At 37.8% G+C, this 16,136-nt stretch overlaps 1 protein-coding gene across 1 annotated transcript in view; it reads right to left on the bottom strand.

Moving 5' to 3' along the window:
* Positions 1–1,493: 1,493 nt before the first annotated feature.
* Positions 1,494–16,136, bottom strand: part of SAMD8 (sterile alpha motif domain containing 8) — an 86,739-nt gene continuing 72,096 nt past the window's right edge. The window contains exons 4-6 of the mRNA XM_075533879.1: positions 9,424–9,541; positions 5,417–5,567; positions 1,494–5,241 (exon numbers count right to left, since the gene is read on the bottom strand). Of these exons, the coding sequence (XP_075389994.1) occupies positions 4,937–5,241; positions 5,417–5,567; positions 9,424–9,541 (574 nt within the window). The 3' untranslated portion in view covers positions 1,494–4,936. The remainder of the gene's footprint in view (positions 5,242–5,416; positions 5,568–9,423; positions 9,542–16,136) is intronic.

The following is a 16,136-nucleotide window of genomic DNA, read 5'->3' on the forward strand; positions in this document are numbered from 1 at the left end:
GCTCTTATAGCTCTTGTAACAATTCATACACCAACTGAATCTAGCACATTTACACACACGTTGCCATCATCAGCTCCTCCCTCCCCCCTCCCCCCAGAGAATGCTTACAGGATCACCCAGCTCTCACTGAGCACTTCTTCTCAGTTTGTTCCCTCAGTGGCTCCCAAACACCTCTGTGCTCTACTCTGACCATTTTTCCAAAAGGAAAGCCTACTGAGAGAGCCAAATATGTAAAACCCCAACTCTTTCCTTGTCTTTCCCTGAAGGTGAATACTGCCAGCCTTCTTTTTATGTCTACAACTGCTCTGGACTGGATCAGAAAAAGAAGTCCTGGAAAAAGTGGAAGAAAAAATGCGTTACAAACCTCTAAACCAAAAAGACCAGTCTTTCCACTGATAAGAAACAGGTAGATCTCCTATTTTGTGGCCCTTAGAAAGTCTTCAACCCTGGAACTATCCTCACCCTGATGGTTCAATTTTCAGCCAAAACAGACCTGCAAACTTAAAAGTGCTTAATAACACCACAGATAACAGTACTCCTTAGACCAGTCACCCACATAAAATTAAGAGTAGTATTTACCCAGGAATAAAGCTCAGAAGGCAGGAATGGACAAGAAGGAAATAGAACTGGAAAACAAAGGGAAAAAAATGGGAAGAGTGCTGTTACATTGTGGGGATTGCAATCAATGTCACAAAACATATACATACAAATCTTTGAATGGAAAAAGTATTTGCTCTGTAAACTTTCATACAAACCACACACAATTTTTAAAAAAAGATCTAACAGGCAACAAGGAATTTATAAATGCCAGCGAGATATGGCATTAAAGTCACAGGGCTTAACTGTGGGCAAAAAGAAAACTTTAAAACTAGGTCAGCTGCATTAATAATGCAGACATATTTAAATGAGACTGCAACACGGCTTTCAAATGTTTTATTTTTAGTGTTTTTAAACATTTTAATACAACAAAGATATAAAATAATATATATTAGTTACATCTGGATTTAATTTAGAATCAAGGTATTTACTTATATACAAATCTGTGCTTCAACGCATGGCTACCACAGAACTTCCACACCTTCAAGTAATACTAGTTGCTCTGTGAACAGTGAGACATTTGGGTAGGTCGCTCAAAATGAAACATGCTCCTTTCAGTTCAAGCTAACTCTGCTCTTTCCCCGGCAAGTACCAGTTCCCATTTTCTTTGTTCCATGTCAAAAATACTCCATTGTCCTAAGAATCCAAATTCTCTGAATGAAAAATTATTAATATTAAACATTTTTAAATGACATTAACCAGTAACATCCCTATGTTGATTTTTCAAATACCCAGTAGGAAGTATGACCTGAAATAAGCAGAGCATTCCTTTCTGCTCCCTCCATCTCAGGCACAAAACATTATTTCACTAAAACTTGGGAGTACAAGGAGTAAAACAGTATTCTAAAAACCAATTTATTTATTGAACTATGGCTTATAGACTTCACAGGTATTGGTAATAAACGATGCAAAATAACAGGTCCTATTTTAGTTACTTAAAACTGATGGCATTTGATTGGGGTGGGGGTAGGGTTTGAGGGCAATACAAGGAACCAACACCTACTTCCTACTGATTGCAGTCATTTAAAGTCATTCAAAGACAACAAAACAAAACTCTTGCCTTTTTCTTTCACTGGAAGCATTCCGAGCTTTGATGTTAACTAATAGTTCTCTTCTACAGATGTAAGGCGAACTCAGTCTACACTCACAAATGCAAACTGTCGAAACTGTAGTAAGTAAAGTAGTATTAAAACTGACAAGTTCTGTCAGCTTTGAAAATGTCTAAATGAGATCAATATTGCTTAAGAAAGCAACCTGACTATTCTAAAAAAGAGCTTTTCTGGCCTCAAATACCTGAATACCTTAAAGAACTGATAGGTAACTATTACTATAATTACTTTGAATAAGGGACAACTTTTAGTCTATAAAGACTATCAAATAATTACATTTCTTAAAACAGAAAGTTGAAGACAAGAAAATGGTGAACATTCTCTAGTATTTAAAAATTGGAATCCTTAAAAGAAAGTTCATAATAAAACTGTCTTTTGTGGAATAAAGTCAAAGCAGCTTAGTATTACTCTGAATTTGACTCCAGTAACACACAGCTTCCACATTTCTCTAAAACAGACGGTTTCACATTAGATTTAAGAAGATCTGGCTCCTGTGTCACGCATTTACAAATCATCGGATTTACTCAGGCAGAATAAGTAGGAAAGAGTATTGTGTGTAGTGTCATTCTTAAAACAGTTATACTAGCAGCAGGTTCCTCTGGCCATTGGGTTTTAATTGTGACCAATCTACATACTGTTTTAGGTGTAAGCTCATTGTTTTCTGATTTGAAAGAATACTAACAAACTGCATATAGATTTATTTTGCCCTAGTAATTCCAGCTATATAGAATACAGTCGTGCTGAAAATCCTGCAGGTCAGCTAAGAGGCTTTCTCCAAATTATCTAATGGTAACAGCAAACTTTACTTCTTCAAGACTGCCACGTCCTTCTGACTTCCATCATGCTAGCAGTAACACTGTCCTGTCTGGTCTTTTTATTGTTTTTGAAAAAGGTGATGCTGTCTCCAAGAACATTTAAAAAAGGAAACAAGAAGACTTTTTGTATGCCTTCCTAGTTTGTACCCCAAAGCCAGAAACCTCCTTGAAAAAACATGTAGCTCTAAGGCATGTAAGCTTCTCTACCTGCAACATTCAATTCCGAAATGTAAACATAAAGATTAATTTCTCCGTGGTTTAGATTCAATAAGAAAAAAAGTTACAAAGACAAAGTTTGGAAATTTCTGGACAAAAAACGTTACTAAAATGTAGGTTTCATGTTAAAAAAGAGACTTGAAGATGATTAATTTTTGTAAACACTGCCTTGTGATAGCTATGACAATGAATTAGATGTCTAGCTTACCTTTTTCTCAGAACAGGCAGGAGCAAATGCAAGGCTGAAAAGTTATTGTAAATCCTCTCTCAACATCAACAGCTCTGCAAAGTTAGCTGCATTTATTTTTTTCTACTTTGTTCTAGAACAGAGTCCATATGAAGGAAAGAAGGCTGATGTTAGGGAAAAATTACCACTATTTAATATTTCTGAATTTATGTTGTCACACATTTTTCGGGAACGTTTTTCTGAAAGCCAACATCAGTCTCTGCCATTTGGAAACAATGGCAAAGATAAGACTTCAAGGGTCAACCACTTTAACTGTCTTAGGACATCCTTCACCTTTCATGGTTATACAATTCCCTTCAACGAAATGTTGGCATTTTTGTCCCTTACATATCACAGAACCACAATTTAATATATAAGATTCTGAAGTGTGAGATTTAAAAGCATAATCAAACTTGAATTGCCTTATTCTATTACCTCAAGTGAGAAATAAAAAATAATGTTCTGAGCAGACTCAAATTGGGGTCATTTAACAATGACTAAAACTTGCTTGCAGAATACTGCCAACTTCATTCTGTTCCTCTCTGCAGCTTACACAGGAGTAGGAATATGAATTAAAGTGCAACAATAATGCATTTTACTCAAGAAAGGAGCGGCTTCTGCTGTGAAATCTACCTTCAGACCTCAGAATGCCAGCACCTTTTCTGTTTATTTTAAAATGGAATGTAAAGACTACACAATATTTCCAAGTGGCTAAGCTCACTAGGTGGGATTCAAATTCCTCTATAACCACCATACTGCTGTAACTGCTCTCTAAAATCATGAAAAATAAAGTGACAAATGTTACTAGAGTTGTGAAATTACTTAGGGAGCTAAGCTTCTAGTGATATAAACAGCACCTAGTTAACATAACTTCCTGACGGTCAAAAGCCATTAGAAAGAATGTATGTACACAATTGTATTTAAAAACTATACCAACTAAACCTCTTAATATCCAAGTATGTCCGAGACGGTTTACTTTTGATGGGCAATAATGAAAAATTTCAAAAGTCAAAAAGTTGTATTTGAAACCACTTAATAAATTTCATTTTAGAAAAAAAAATTCTTTACATGTATACCTCCCTTTTTAAGGACATAGACACTTTCATTTTACTCATTAAATAATATTATTAAAACAGCCTAATACTGGGATGTCACTTGTCTAACTAACAGCTATAGCACAGTTATTCCAGGAACCAAACATCACTAAGTTAATTTTGTATTTATAGATGCAGCAATTTTCCCCTCATGAATACTTACTGAGAGTCATACTGAATACTGAGAACTAAATAAATAGGAACTGCACCTATTGTAACACTTGTGGCAATTGCAAGGACTATATTTGCATTAATGAGGGGCAGATGGCTTCTTAGTCAGTTCTTTGCCATCTCATGTACTGCCCCTTTCCTTCGCTTTTCTTTGTGCTTGGCATCCTAGTATAGCCAATTACTTTTCTTGGAGTTGGTTCAGAAGGAAAAAGTATCTGTCAATAAAGAAGATCACTTTCCAGAGTTGTATTTTCTAAAGAGACAAAGAAAATAATTCAAAGAACAAGGATTGCTCACTTGATAAGAACTTTTCCTTTGAAGACAATCAGGAGTTTAAAAAAAAATACTTTTTGACTAAAGTCCTACTGGGAATCAATAAAAAGATTTCAACTCACACACTGCTTAAATCGATTTACTTAAGATCAATAAGCAAATACTCAAAAGATATGGGCAACAGCCTGACTTCAATCACAAACATTAACTCTGAGAACACCTACTTAAGTTTTCTGTTCAAACAATTATGTAAGGACTCTTGATTGCTCATTCTTGCTTTTTACAACCACAGCCTTGTTCAGAACAAGGAGCTTTGCTTTGTCAACCTGTAAGTCAAAAAGGCAAGGCCTCCAAGTACAACCTAGGGGAGAAAGCAAAGTTATTCTCAACAACTACTATATGTTTAATCATGAACTCTTTACAAAAATATTGTCTTCATCCAATTAGCCTTTTCATTATTGCCGGTTTTGAAAATGGCCAACAATATTCATTTGGTACTGTACCATTAACATTGCATTCAAAAAATGAAAACATGGGAAACCAAATCCTTGCTCTCCTACTTTGCTGGTAAGCTCTGGTATTGGCCAGAGTATGGTAGTACAAAAAGAGTCTTGTTGTGATATAAAAGGCAATAAATACATCAATGGAATAATGTTCATGGGCAGCCAAAATGAAGAAGATTCCAAAAAGGTTGAGAACCCAGGATAAAGTGTGCAAGAAATTCCAGCTTCTTGGTGTATCTGGGAAAAGGATAGAAAGACCATGTTTAAAGCACATTCTTTCTGATGCTTCTCAGTCACATGTTTCTTACGTCAGTCTATCTCATCCCTTTCCTCACAGGCCTTGACACCCTTCCCACAGCCTCCTCTGCAGCCTGATAGCTAGCAAGCATCGAAGCACTAAAAACATACTTACATTCAGTGACAAAGAAATTCAGCATAGTTAAGACAACTGTGTGGCCACTGAACATGTAATCACCACAAGTGTGAACGCCAGTCAGGGTCATACCAAAGCCACTCCAAATGGCAAAGGCCCGGTGTAATTTCTCCCACACACTGCCATATATCTACAAAGAAAGCGATGAATTAGTTTTTCAAACAAAATTCAAATGGTAAATGACTTACAAGTATAATCTCGGCAAAAGCAATCAGACCCCAGCTAATTTCAGGCAAACCTCAAAAGTGGGTGGTGAAAAGTGGTTCCATTCAGAAAAGTTTTGGTACGTAAACGAACCCACAGCCACTTAAACTCTTCTACTAAGAGTTCCTTTTAAAATGAAAATATCACAAGCACACCCTCAAACGTCAAATCCCACAGCAAAGCAGCAGTAGCTTGGCTATTCGTGCCACTACGAGATAGGCTCTAAGGGCTACCATTACATATCCATTTCCCTTTCTTCCCTGGTAAGAGAATATCAGTTTTATTCGAGGCAGCAATGTGAAGAGCCTTGTTATTAGACAGAGTATTAAAACTTGATTATGACAAGGTTAAAATTAGGTTAAAATGCAATACCTGATCATTTATCTTCTTTTTTTACTCATTTTAAATTTGTTCTACAAGTTCTTAATGTTCCCTGCTCTTTTCTCAATTGAGCTTTTTCCCCTCTGGTTTATTTTTGTTGTGTTTTATCTTTCTCTTTTAATTTTGCTTCCTCTCCCCTGTATTTTCCAGTATATGTTCTAGAACTGAACATATACTTTTTAATATGACTGAACTATGTAAGTGACATGTGAATTATATCAATAAAACCATTAAAAAACCTCAACCCCCCCCCCCAATCCCATTACTTTCACATCCCACAACCAAAAACAACCCAAAGAGAAACCTCTGTAGATAGGACACGCTCAGAAATCTAACCGCCGATTATATATACACTGCCTGGTTTACCCGTTCTTACTCGGTGGAAAGCAGGAGAGGGAGAATACCGAGGAAAAGGAAAAAGAAGGCACAGAGAAAATATGCATTGTTACAGTCTTCTCTGATTTCGGGAGCGAATACGGTTAGCACTGTTAGTGAAATCTTTAAAATCAACAATGAGGAGATTGTTAGAAACATGTGAAAGCCAACGGAAACAGAAAGCAATTATGGCTCTTATTCAAACCTATCTAGCCTTTCCTCAACTTTTTAAAAAAATCCTTTCCCATCTTAAGTGTCCCCAAAATTCTTCAGAAAAATCAAACTAAAACACTGCACAGCAGAATAAACAGGATGCTTTGAAGGAATAAGGTGTGGTAATTTACTTTAAGTGTTTCTTTGCTAAATGTAAGTTTACTGTTAAATTTCTTAAAGAGGCCTACTCCTGGGTTCTGTTCCCAATCCACCTAGGTCAGGAAATAAGATTTCAAGCAATTAACTTATAATGCAGAAATGGAGCTAATTTTAAAAGATTTGGTTGATGATTATTATCACAGTAACTTTCCATTTCATCTTAATGATTTCTGCAAGTAATAAAGGTCAATAACTAGGTTATATCATAATTTAAAGCAATTAATTATATTTAGGGCAGATTCAATTAGAAATGTCCAGCTATAACAAACAATAAAAAGCAGGCATTAGAGACAGAAAAGGTCTACTCAGAGAGATGGTATCAATTTTAGTAACCTGTGCCAGTCTTATGCACACCTTTCTCTTCAATTAAATGTCCCAAGTATATGAATCCTCTTTTCAGCCTATATATATTTTTCATTTATATCTCTTCTAATCAAGTAGGATACCACTCCAGGGAAATAAGTCCATCCCTACTTCATACCATGTATAGAAACAAATTTAAAAATTAGAAATATAACAATACCATAAAAATATTAGATATCATTTTGTATTAATTTGAATAGCAGTGACTGTAAAGATTGCTATTAACAGTATTATTTATGGGGAAAAATAAAAGAAAGAAGAATTATATGAACATTTGACTTTTAATGTATATATCATGATATAATTAGAATTTTTATCATAAGCTGATATAACTTTAAAGTTAGAGAAAACACTTTCATACTTGGGATGATAGCCAAAGAAAACAAAAAGCTTTTATCTGAAGTTTTATCACCCTTCAGCTCAGGGATATATTTTTAGCTCTTGATCTTTTAGCTGCTTACACTTCCTTTGTTGGTATTTCACCTATTTATTTTAAAAAATCATTTTATTGGGGGCTCATTCAGCTCTTATCACAATACATCCATATATCCATTGTGACAAGCATGGTATTTCACCTATTTATATTTTAGTAGAAGAACTGACACTTCATTTTGTTTTTCACTTTAGAAGCAACATTTAAACAACAACAACAAAAGTGTTAACCCCAGGGATAAAGCTTAGAAGGCAGGAAGGCATAGGAAAGGATGAACGCAAATAGCAAACACGGGAGGGATGGGAAGAGCACTCTCTATGTGAGGAGTGCCGAAATCAGCATCAAGAAGCAAAACGTGTGTGGATCGCTGGAAAAGTACCAATGTGCTCCATAAATCTTCACCGAATCACAACAGATGTCAAAAAGAAATGGGGACCCCAGAACTAATGTATGGAGGTTTACAAAAGTAAGGCCATAAATTGTTTTATCCAAATTTAATGATTCACAACTCAAAATTTTATACATACAATACAGGTGACTTTCAAGGCCTTTAACAATTTTTATTTTTAAAAGTAACTTATTACCCTCTCTTTATCTTCCTACATACATAATCTCTCCTCTCTTAGTTAATCAAGAAGCTGTGTCTAACGTGTTCCAAAAGACATTACAACGTATAAAACTAAGAGTCCTCACACGCAGAAAAACCAGTTATCACTGTGCACATCCCAGAAAATACAAAGTTTGGAATACTAGGTGCTACGTTTAAAATGAAAAATGGTCAAATTTCAACATTAAAGAAGAATGTAGTCATGAGGGCCACGAAGGGTCCAATGTCATAAAAGACACTAAGGATTGGCTAGCCTAAAATGAAACAATCCAGTTTACATGGATATGATTTTTTGTTCTGGGTCTATGATGCCTGATACTTGATCCATCAATAGTTCATGATCACACAGGGTGGTATACTTCCACGTGGGCCTTGTTGCTTCTCAGCTAGATGGCCACTTGTTGATCTTCAAGCCTTTAAGACCCCAGATGCTATATCTTTTGATGGCCAGGCACCATCAGCTTTCTTCTTCACATTAGCTTATGCACCCATTTATCTTTAGCGATCATGTCAGGAAAATGAGCATCATGGAATGCCAAGTTATTAGAATGAACAAAGTGTTCTTGTGTTGAGGGAGTACTTGAGTAGAGGCCCAATGTCCATCTGCTACCTTAATACTTAAACATATAAATATATGTATATAGATCTATTTCCCTACCCTCATATATAAATATATTTAAATAAGTACATGCCTGTATTTACACCTCTATAAATGTCCTTTGCCTCCTAGTTCTTTCCTCGATTTCCCTTTTACTTTCCTTTTGTCCCACTATCATGTTCGGCCTTCATTCGGGTTTCAGTAATTCTTCTCGGTTGCATTGTCCTTGATCAAGCCCTACCAGGCATCCTGAAGCTGTACATCTTTAAGGAAGCAGACTACTTCATCTTTCTCCTATAGAGAAGCTGGTCGGTTTGAACTGCTGATATTTTGGTGAGTATCCGAACACCAAATCTACTACACTGCCAGGGTTCATTTGACTAGTCTAAGAACGGGAAAATGACATTTGAAAGAAACTTTTTAAAATTGTGTAAGCTCCACAGGGTAGAACTAGTCTCAATGGATAACAGTCACAGGAGGAAGATTCTGGTTCAGGAATGTTAACAAATTATTTCTAGAGGTTTATTCTAGATCTTGCAAATATGGCAACGCACATGTAAACATTAAAGCAAAATCTTAGCTCGATTGCATATATGGTTTTACCAATTCACTAAGAGCAAGAAGGAAAAATTATAAAGAAGATAGCAGGCTACCTTTCCAGTACACTGCAGGTGCTGTCCCGGCACGGAGAGGGAGGTCACAAACATAGTGAAGCAGCGAAGCAAGAATACAGTGCCCATCAGACTACAGAGTCTTCGCAGAAGTATTGACCTATAAACAGAGCAATCAAATAAATGGAATATATCAGAAGAAAGCAAACTGAAACACCAAAATACCAAATATTTACTTACAGAGAACAAGAAGGAAAGCCACTCGCACCATTGTTCTGCTATTACCAAAATGCTATCACCACCATCTTATAGCTGGTACTGATGTCTCTTGAGTACCTGAACTTTGGCCAGTAGGACCAAGTAAATGAATTTTTAACTTTATTTCATTTAAACCAATTGAAGTTGAAGTAGCCACATGTAGTTTGAAATCAACTAACTTAATTCAAAGTACATAGTTACACTGGTAAGAAAACATGGCTAAGATAAAGTAAAAAGAGTTATGCAACCGAAAACTAAGACTAGTCACCTATTCTGAGGGCTAGCAATAAGATATTACTTATTGCTTATAAATGTGCTCATCGGTTGTTCATAAATTACTTAGGAGAAACATTTTTAATCATTTTATTAGGGGCTCATACAACTCATCACAATCCATACATACATCGATCGTGTAAATCACATTTGTACATTCACTGCCCTCATCATTCTCAAAACATCCGCTCTCCACTTCAGCCCCTGGCATCAGCTCCTCATTTTTGTCCCTCCCTCCCCACTCCTCACAGGAGAAACATTTATGATTCTAGGGATTCCTCCTTACTCCACCATTAATATATAGAACTAAAGTTTCTGAATAATATTTGTTTGGGTTATCATGAACATCGTTGTTTTTTTCAAAAACTATCTTCTCCTTCCAAAACAGACCCCAGATTCCTGAGGCAAGAATCATGCATTAGATTTTTCCAAATGCTTCTGGCTACATCAAAAAGCACTGAACACAAGGCTAAGTTACCTCAAACGAGCCAGGTATCTGAATTTTAAAAAGCACACCAAGTGATCTAATGAAAGTAGTACATAAACCAAACTAAACCCATTCGAGTCAAGTTGATTCAGACTCCTGGCTGCCCTTCAGGACAGCGTTGAACTACTCCTCAGGCCCAAGGCTTTCCAAGGCACTACATTTTCATGGAAGCAGACTACTGTATCTGTCTCCATAGAACCACTGGTAGTTTTAAATCACTTTTTCATTACCACTGCAATCCTTGAACGATTGTGCCACCAGACCCCCTAAAGTAGCAGTTCTCAACCAGTGCGTCGAATGGCCCTTTCACAGGGGTCGCCTAAGACCATTGGAAAACACATAAATATTTCACAATATATAATTACATATTGTTTTGTGATTAATCACTATGCTTTAATGTTGAATTTGTAACAATGAAAATACATCCTACGTATCAGATATGTTATGATTCACAACAATAACAAAATTACAGTAATGAAGTAGTAATGAAAATAATTTTATGGTTGGGGGTCACCACAACATGAGGAACTATATTAAAGGGTGTTGGCTGATAGCTGAAGACAGACGTGTGCATAAGCAAACATGGTGAAGAAAGCTGATGGTGCCCAGCTATCAAAAAGATACAGCGTCTGGGGTCTTAAAGGCTTGAAGGCAAACAAGCGGCCATCTAGCTCGGAAGCAACAAAGCCCACAGAGAAGAAGCACACAAGCCTAAGTGAATACGAGGTGTTGAAGGGACCAGGTAGCAGACACCAAAGAACAAAAACCATCATTGTGTGATCACCTTCCCCACATAAACGCTGAAGATGAATGTGTGCATAAGTAAGTGTCGTGAAGAAGGCTGATGGTGCCCGGCTATTAAGTGATATAGCGTCTGGGGACTTAAAGGCTTGAAAGTAAACAAGCGGCCATCTAGCCCATAAGCAACAAAGCCTACATGGAAGCAGCACACCAACATGTGTGATCATGAAGGGCCGAGGGGACCATGTTTCAAACAGCAAAGGCAGGGGGAAACAATCATATCACCGTGAATGAAGGGAGTGCATGATGGGGACCCAGTGCCCATCTGTAGACAGCTGGACATCCCTTGCAGAGGGGTGGTGGGGAGGAGATGAGTCACTCAGGGTTCAGTGTAGCAACAATGAAACCCAAAACCTTCCTCTAGTTCTTGAACGCTTCCCTTCCCCCCATTTATCATGATCCCAATTCTACCTTGCGGACCTGATTAAACCAGAGGATGCACAGCGGTGCAATAGGGATCTGGAAACACAGGGAATCTAGGACGGATGAACCCCTTAGAAACAGAGGTGAGAGTGGCGACACCGGGAGGGAAGGGAACTGATCTCGGGGATCTACATGTAACCTCCTCTCTGAGGGATGGGCAGCAAAAAAGTAGGTGAGGGGAGATGCCGGGCAGTGTAAGAGAAAATAAAATAATAATTTATAAATTACTAGGGGTTCATGAGGGAGGGGGGAGCAGGGAGGAAGGGGGAAGGAAAATGAGCTGATTCTAGGAACCCAAGTGGAGGGCGAATTTTGAGAATGACAAGGGCAACGAATGTATAAGGATGCTTTGCTCAATTGGTGTGTATAGATTGTGATAAGAGTTGTATGAGCCCCAATAAAATGATTTATTAATAAATAATTAAATTAAATAAAGGATATCAGCATTAGGGAAGTTGAGAACCACTGTCCTAAAGTGACTCACAGACCATAATGTATGTAAATATATTATTATGTTTTGGTTAACTTTGACAGAGCAAATTAGGTAGCCATTTAACAATTTTTGTATAAATTGGTCATTTTGGTTACAATTTTAGTGTCAACATTCTCATTATCTTCATTTTGTTTTGCTTCCAACGAGCTAGCTTCTTTGCCCCACCTTTCCTTCTTACCTTTACATTCAGAGGAATGTCAACTGACCACTTTAAGAGAGCACATTATACTATTCACCGGTGATAATGATTTGTTTTATATATATATATATGAATGTTGACCATTTGTTTAAGAGAGCACACTATACTACTCACTGGAGATATTGGTTTTTTGGGCTTTTTTTTATACTGGTTTATTATATATATATATATCTCCACTCAATTATGTGGCTGAAAGTACCTCCAGTGGCTACATTAGGCCCAATTTCAAAGTAGCTCAGGGTGACAGTCTTGGGAGTTTTTCTATTGGTCCAGTAAGTCCTTTTTTTTTTTTTTTAAAGAATTTTAATTTTTTACATTTTTCTTCTATTCTATCCCAGACCTTCTATTGTGTCCCTGGTCAGAATGGTTGGTAGCAATAGCCTAGAACCATCTCATTACAGATCACAATGTGAGACACACTAATTAAACATCAACATTTGCATTCAGCTGGTCACTTATAAGTATTACTAGACCTAACAAGATTTCCAACAGAAGGTAAACTCTTTCCTGCTTTGAAGAGTAAATACATTCAGATCTAGGAGGTCTGGTAAGACAAAGTCAAATCAGAAATCAGCAGTGATGTAAGTGTTTCTAAACCACAGTGGTTTTAAGTAATTTTGAGTTAAAAATATTGCTCCCAAACAGGAGAATGAGGTTTAACATGGCCTAAATGTGAGACAAGAATAGCAATCATCAACCTTTCTTTTCACCTTTAAAGCACTGAAATAACTGCTGCTTAGGAACTAAGCCATCACTGTGGTTTACCTCAAGCACTCCTTGGTGAGGAAAAAAATAAAAAATTAAAGGAAGTGCCATTATTCCTCTGAAGATATTCAAAGACGATGGATAATTGATACAATATTAACTTTCTGGTTCCCTATATACATCCCTCACTATGCTTTAAATTATGGGTTCCGAAACTGATTTGGCCTACCTCCCCCTTTTCAGGAAAAAAAAAATTACTCAGCGCCCCAATGTCTGGCCATTAGAGATTTTGTACTATGGCCCAAAATCCAGGATAAACTATGTCGTTGTGAGGGGCTGTAAAGTCAGCTTTGACTCTTAGAGACTCACAACTGCTGCTGTTTGAGCCCACTGTTATGTTACAGACACAGTGTCAAGCCATCCTGTAGAGGGTCTTCCTGTCACTGCCCCTACACGTTACCAACCACGATGTCCTTCTCCAGACAACATGTCCAAAATATGAGAGACAAAGTCTCACCATCCTTGCCTCTAAGAAGCATTCTGGTTGTTTGTCCTTTTTGCAGTCCATGTGCTTTCAATATTCTTTTCCAGCACCATAATTCAAATTCATCAATTCTTCTTTTTAATGTCCAACTTTCACATTTATAAAAAGCAATAAAAAATACCATGGCTTGTGCCAGGCGCACTTTAGTCCTCAAGGCGATACACCTGCTTTTCCACACTTTACAGAGGTCTTGTGCAGATTTACCTAATGTAATGAATGAGTCATTTATACTTTTGACTGCTATTTCCATGAGTACTGAGTGTGGATCCAAGCAAGATTAAGTACAGGTCTCTGCTTTTGCAGCTTTCCTGGTTTGTGCCAGTCTCCCCCAAGGGGAGTATTGCCCACTTTGGGAACAATGCTTTAAAATCAAGTGAATTCACTCACTGAAGTAGAAAACAGAGCCTCCTCTGACATCCTTCCCCTCAGCCTTTGTCTTTTTAATTGTAAAAGTCTACCCTTTAGAGTGAAGGGAGCAAAGCAACATTTCTTACACTGGGACTGCCTCTACCACCTGAAATCAGCCGCACTAAGTAGATGTGCTTGACATACAAAACTACCTATTTGCTAATGGCCTCCTCCAAACAGAAACAATTTCTTGCAGTCATATACTAAAGACTGTTTTTGAAGTTTCTCTCCACTAAAGAAAAGGGCTTTTCCTCACTCGTAAAGGTCAACAGACAGACCTTGAACTATTTATAGGCTTTTCTACGTTTGTCAGTGGCTTTTGTTTTGTTGTTGTTATTTTGGTGTTGGTTTTTTAAGTTGTTGTTTTGTTTGGCTTTGCCTGGTTTTTACACTTATTAATGTCTCTGCATGTCTATTTAGATAAGATAGGTGGGATAATTCGGAGTTGAAAAGAATGGGACCAATGGTCCTGGGAGGAGAAGGGGGTGATGGGAGGAAAGAAGAGAGGGTGGGGTGGGGTGGGGTAATCAACCCAGGGACAGGGAACAAGTGAACTAAAATCAAAGAAGAGAAGGGTGTGAGAAGCCTAGGGCAATGAAGGGCAATGTAGCAGGGAGGAATTGCTAAACCCATCTGAAGGACGAACATGATGGTGGGACAAGAGGAAAGTAAAAGGAAATAGAAGAAATAACCAGGAGGTAAAGGACATTTGTAGAGGTCTAAATATAGGCATGTACATATGTAAATATATTTATATAAAACAAGAGGGAAATAGATCTATGTACTTATATCTGTATGTTAAGAATTAAGGTTGCAGATGGGTATTGTGCCTCCACTCAAGTTCTCCCTCAACGCAAGAACACCCTGTTCTGATATGTGGAATTCTGTAATGCTCACCTTCCTGACACAATCACTGAAGACAAAATGGATACATAAGCAAATGTGGTGAAAAAAAGCTGATGGTGCTCGGCTATCAAAAGAGATAGCATCTGGGGTCTTAAAAGCCTGAAGATAGAAAAGCAGTCATCTAGCTGAAGAGCAACAAAACCCACATGGAAGAAGCACACCAACCTGTGTGATCATGAGGTATCCATGGGATCAGGTAACAGGCATCTAATATCCAGAACAAAATCATACCCTATGTGAATGGGGAGGGAGGCGTGAAGTGGAGACCCAGAGCCCATCTGTAGACAACTGGATATCCCCTTACAGAAGAGTCACAAGGAAGAGACAGCACTGATGAAACACACAAATTTCCTCTAGTGCTTTAATGCTTCCTTCCCCCCACTACCATGACCTCAATTCTACCTTACAAATTGGATTAGACCAGAACATGCACACTGCTACAGATAAGAGCCCCCAACACAGGGAAACCAGAATACATAAACCCCTCAGGGCCAACAATGAGAATAGAGATAGCAGGAGGTAATTGGGGAAGGTTGTGGGAGAAAGGGGGAATCAGTCACAAGAATCAACATATAACCCCCTCCCACGGGGACAAACAATGGAAAAGTAGGTCAAGGGTGACAGAGGGCATTGTAAGATATGAAAATAATAATCTATAACTTATCGAGGGTTCATGAGGGTGGGAAGGGGAGAAAAGGGGGGGAAAATGAGAAGCTGATACTAAGGGCTGAAGTAGAAAGAAAATGATTTGAAAATGATGATGCAGCATACGTGTAAATGTGCTTGATACAATGGATGAACGTATAGATTGTGATAAGAGATGTAAGAACCCCAATAAAAGTATCTAATAAAAAAAAGAAAGAAAGAAAAGGGGTTTTCCTGTCTGTTTCTAAAGGAAGATAAAGCTAGATTGTCAATGACTGCTCCATGGTTGGTCATCCCCATCTCTGATCTGTCACTGTACAGTGCATACAGCATAACACTAAGTATGCAGATAGAAGTTCTGACTGACAGCAACCCGATGTACAACACACTGAAATACCGCCCCGGTCCTGCCCCATCCTTACAACTGTTACATTCGAGATGGACTGTTGTTGCAGCCACTTGTCAATACATCTCTTGTGTCTTCCTCTTTTGCACTGCCCTTTTACTTTAACCAGCATGATGTCGTTCTCTAGGGATTGATCTCTCCTGAGAACACGTCCTAAGTATGGGAGATGAAGTACTATTATCCTTGCCTCTGAGGAGCATTCTGGCA

Source organism: Tenrec ecaudatus, chromosome 16 (assembly GCF_050624435.1).
Source record: "Tenrec ecaudatus isolate mTenEca1 chromosome 16, mTenEca1.hap1, whole genome shotgun sequence".
Lineage (NCBI taxonomy): Eukaryota > Metazoa > Chordata > Mammalia > Afrosoricida > Tenrecidae > Tenrec > Tenrec ecaudatus.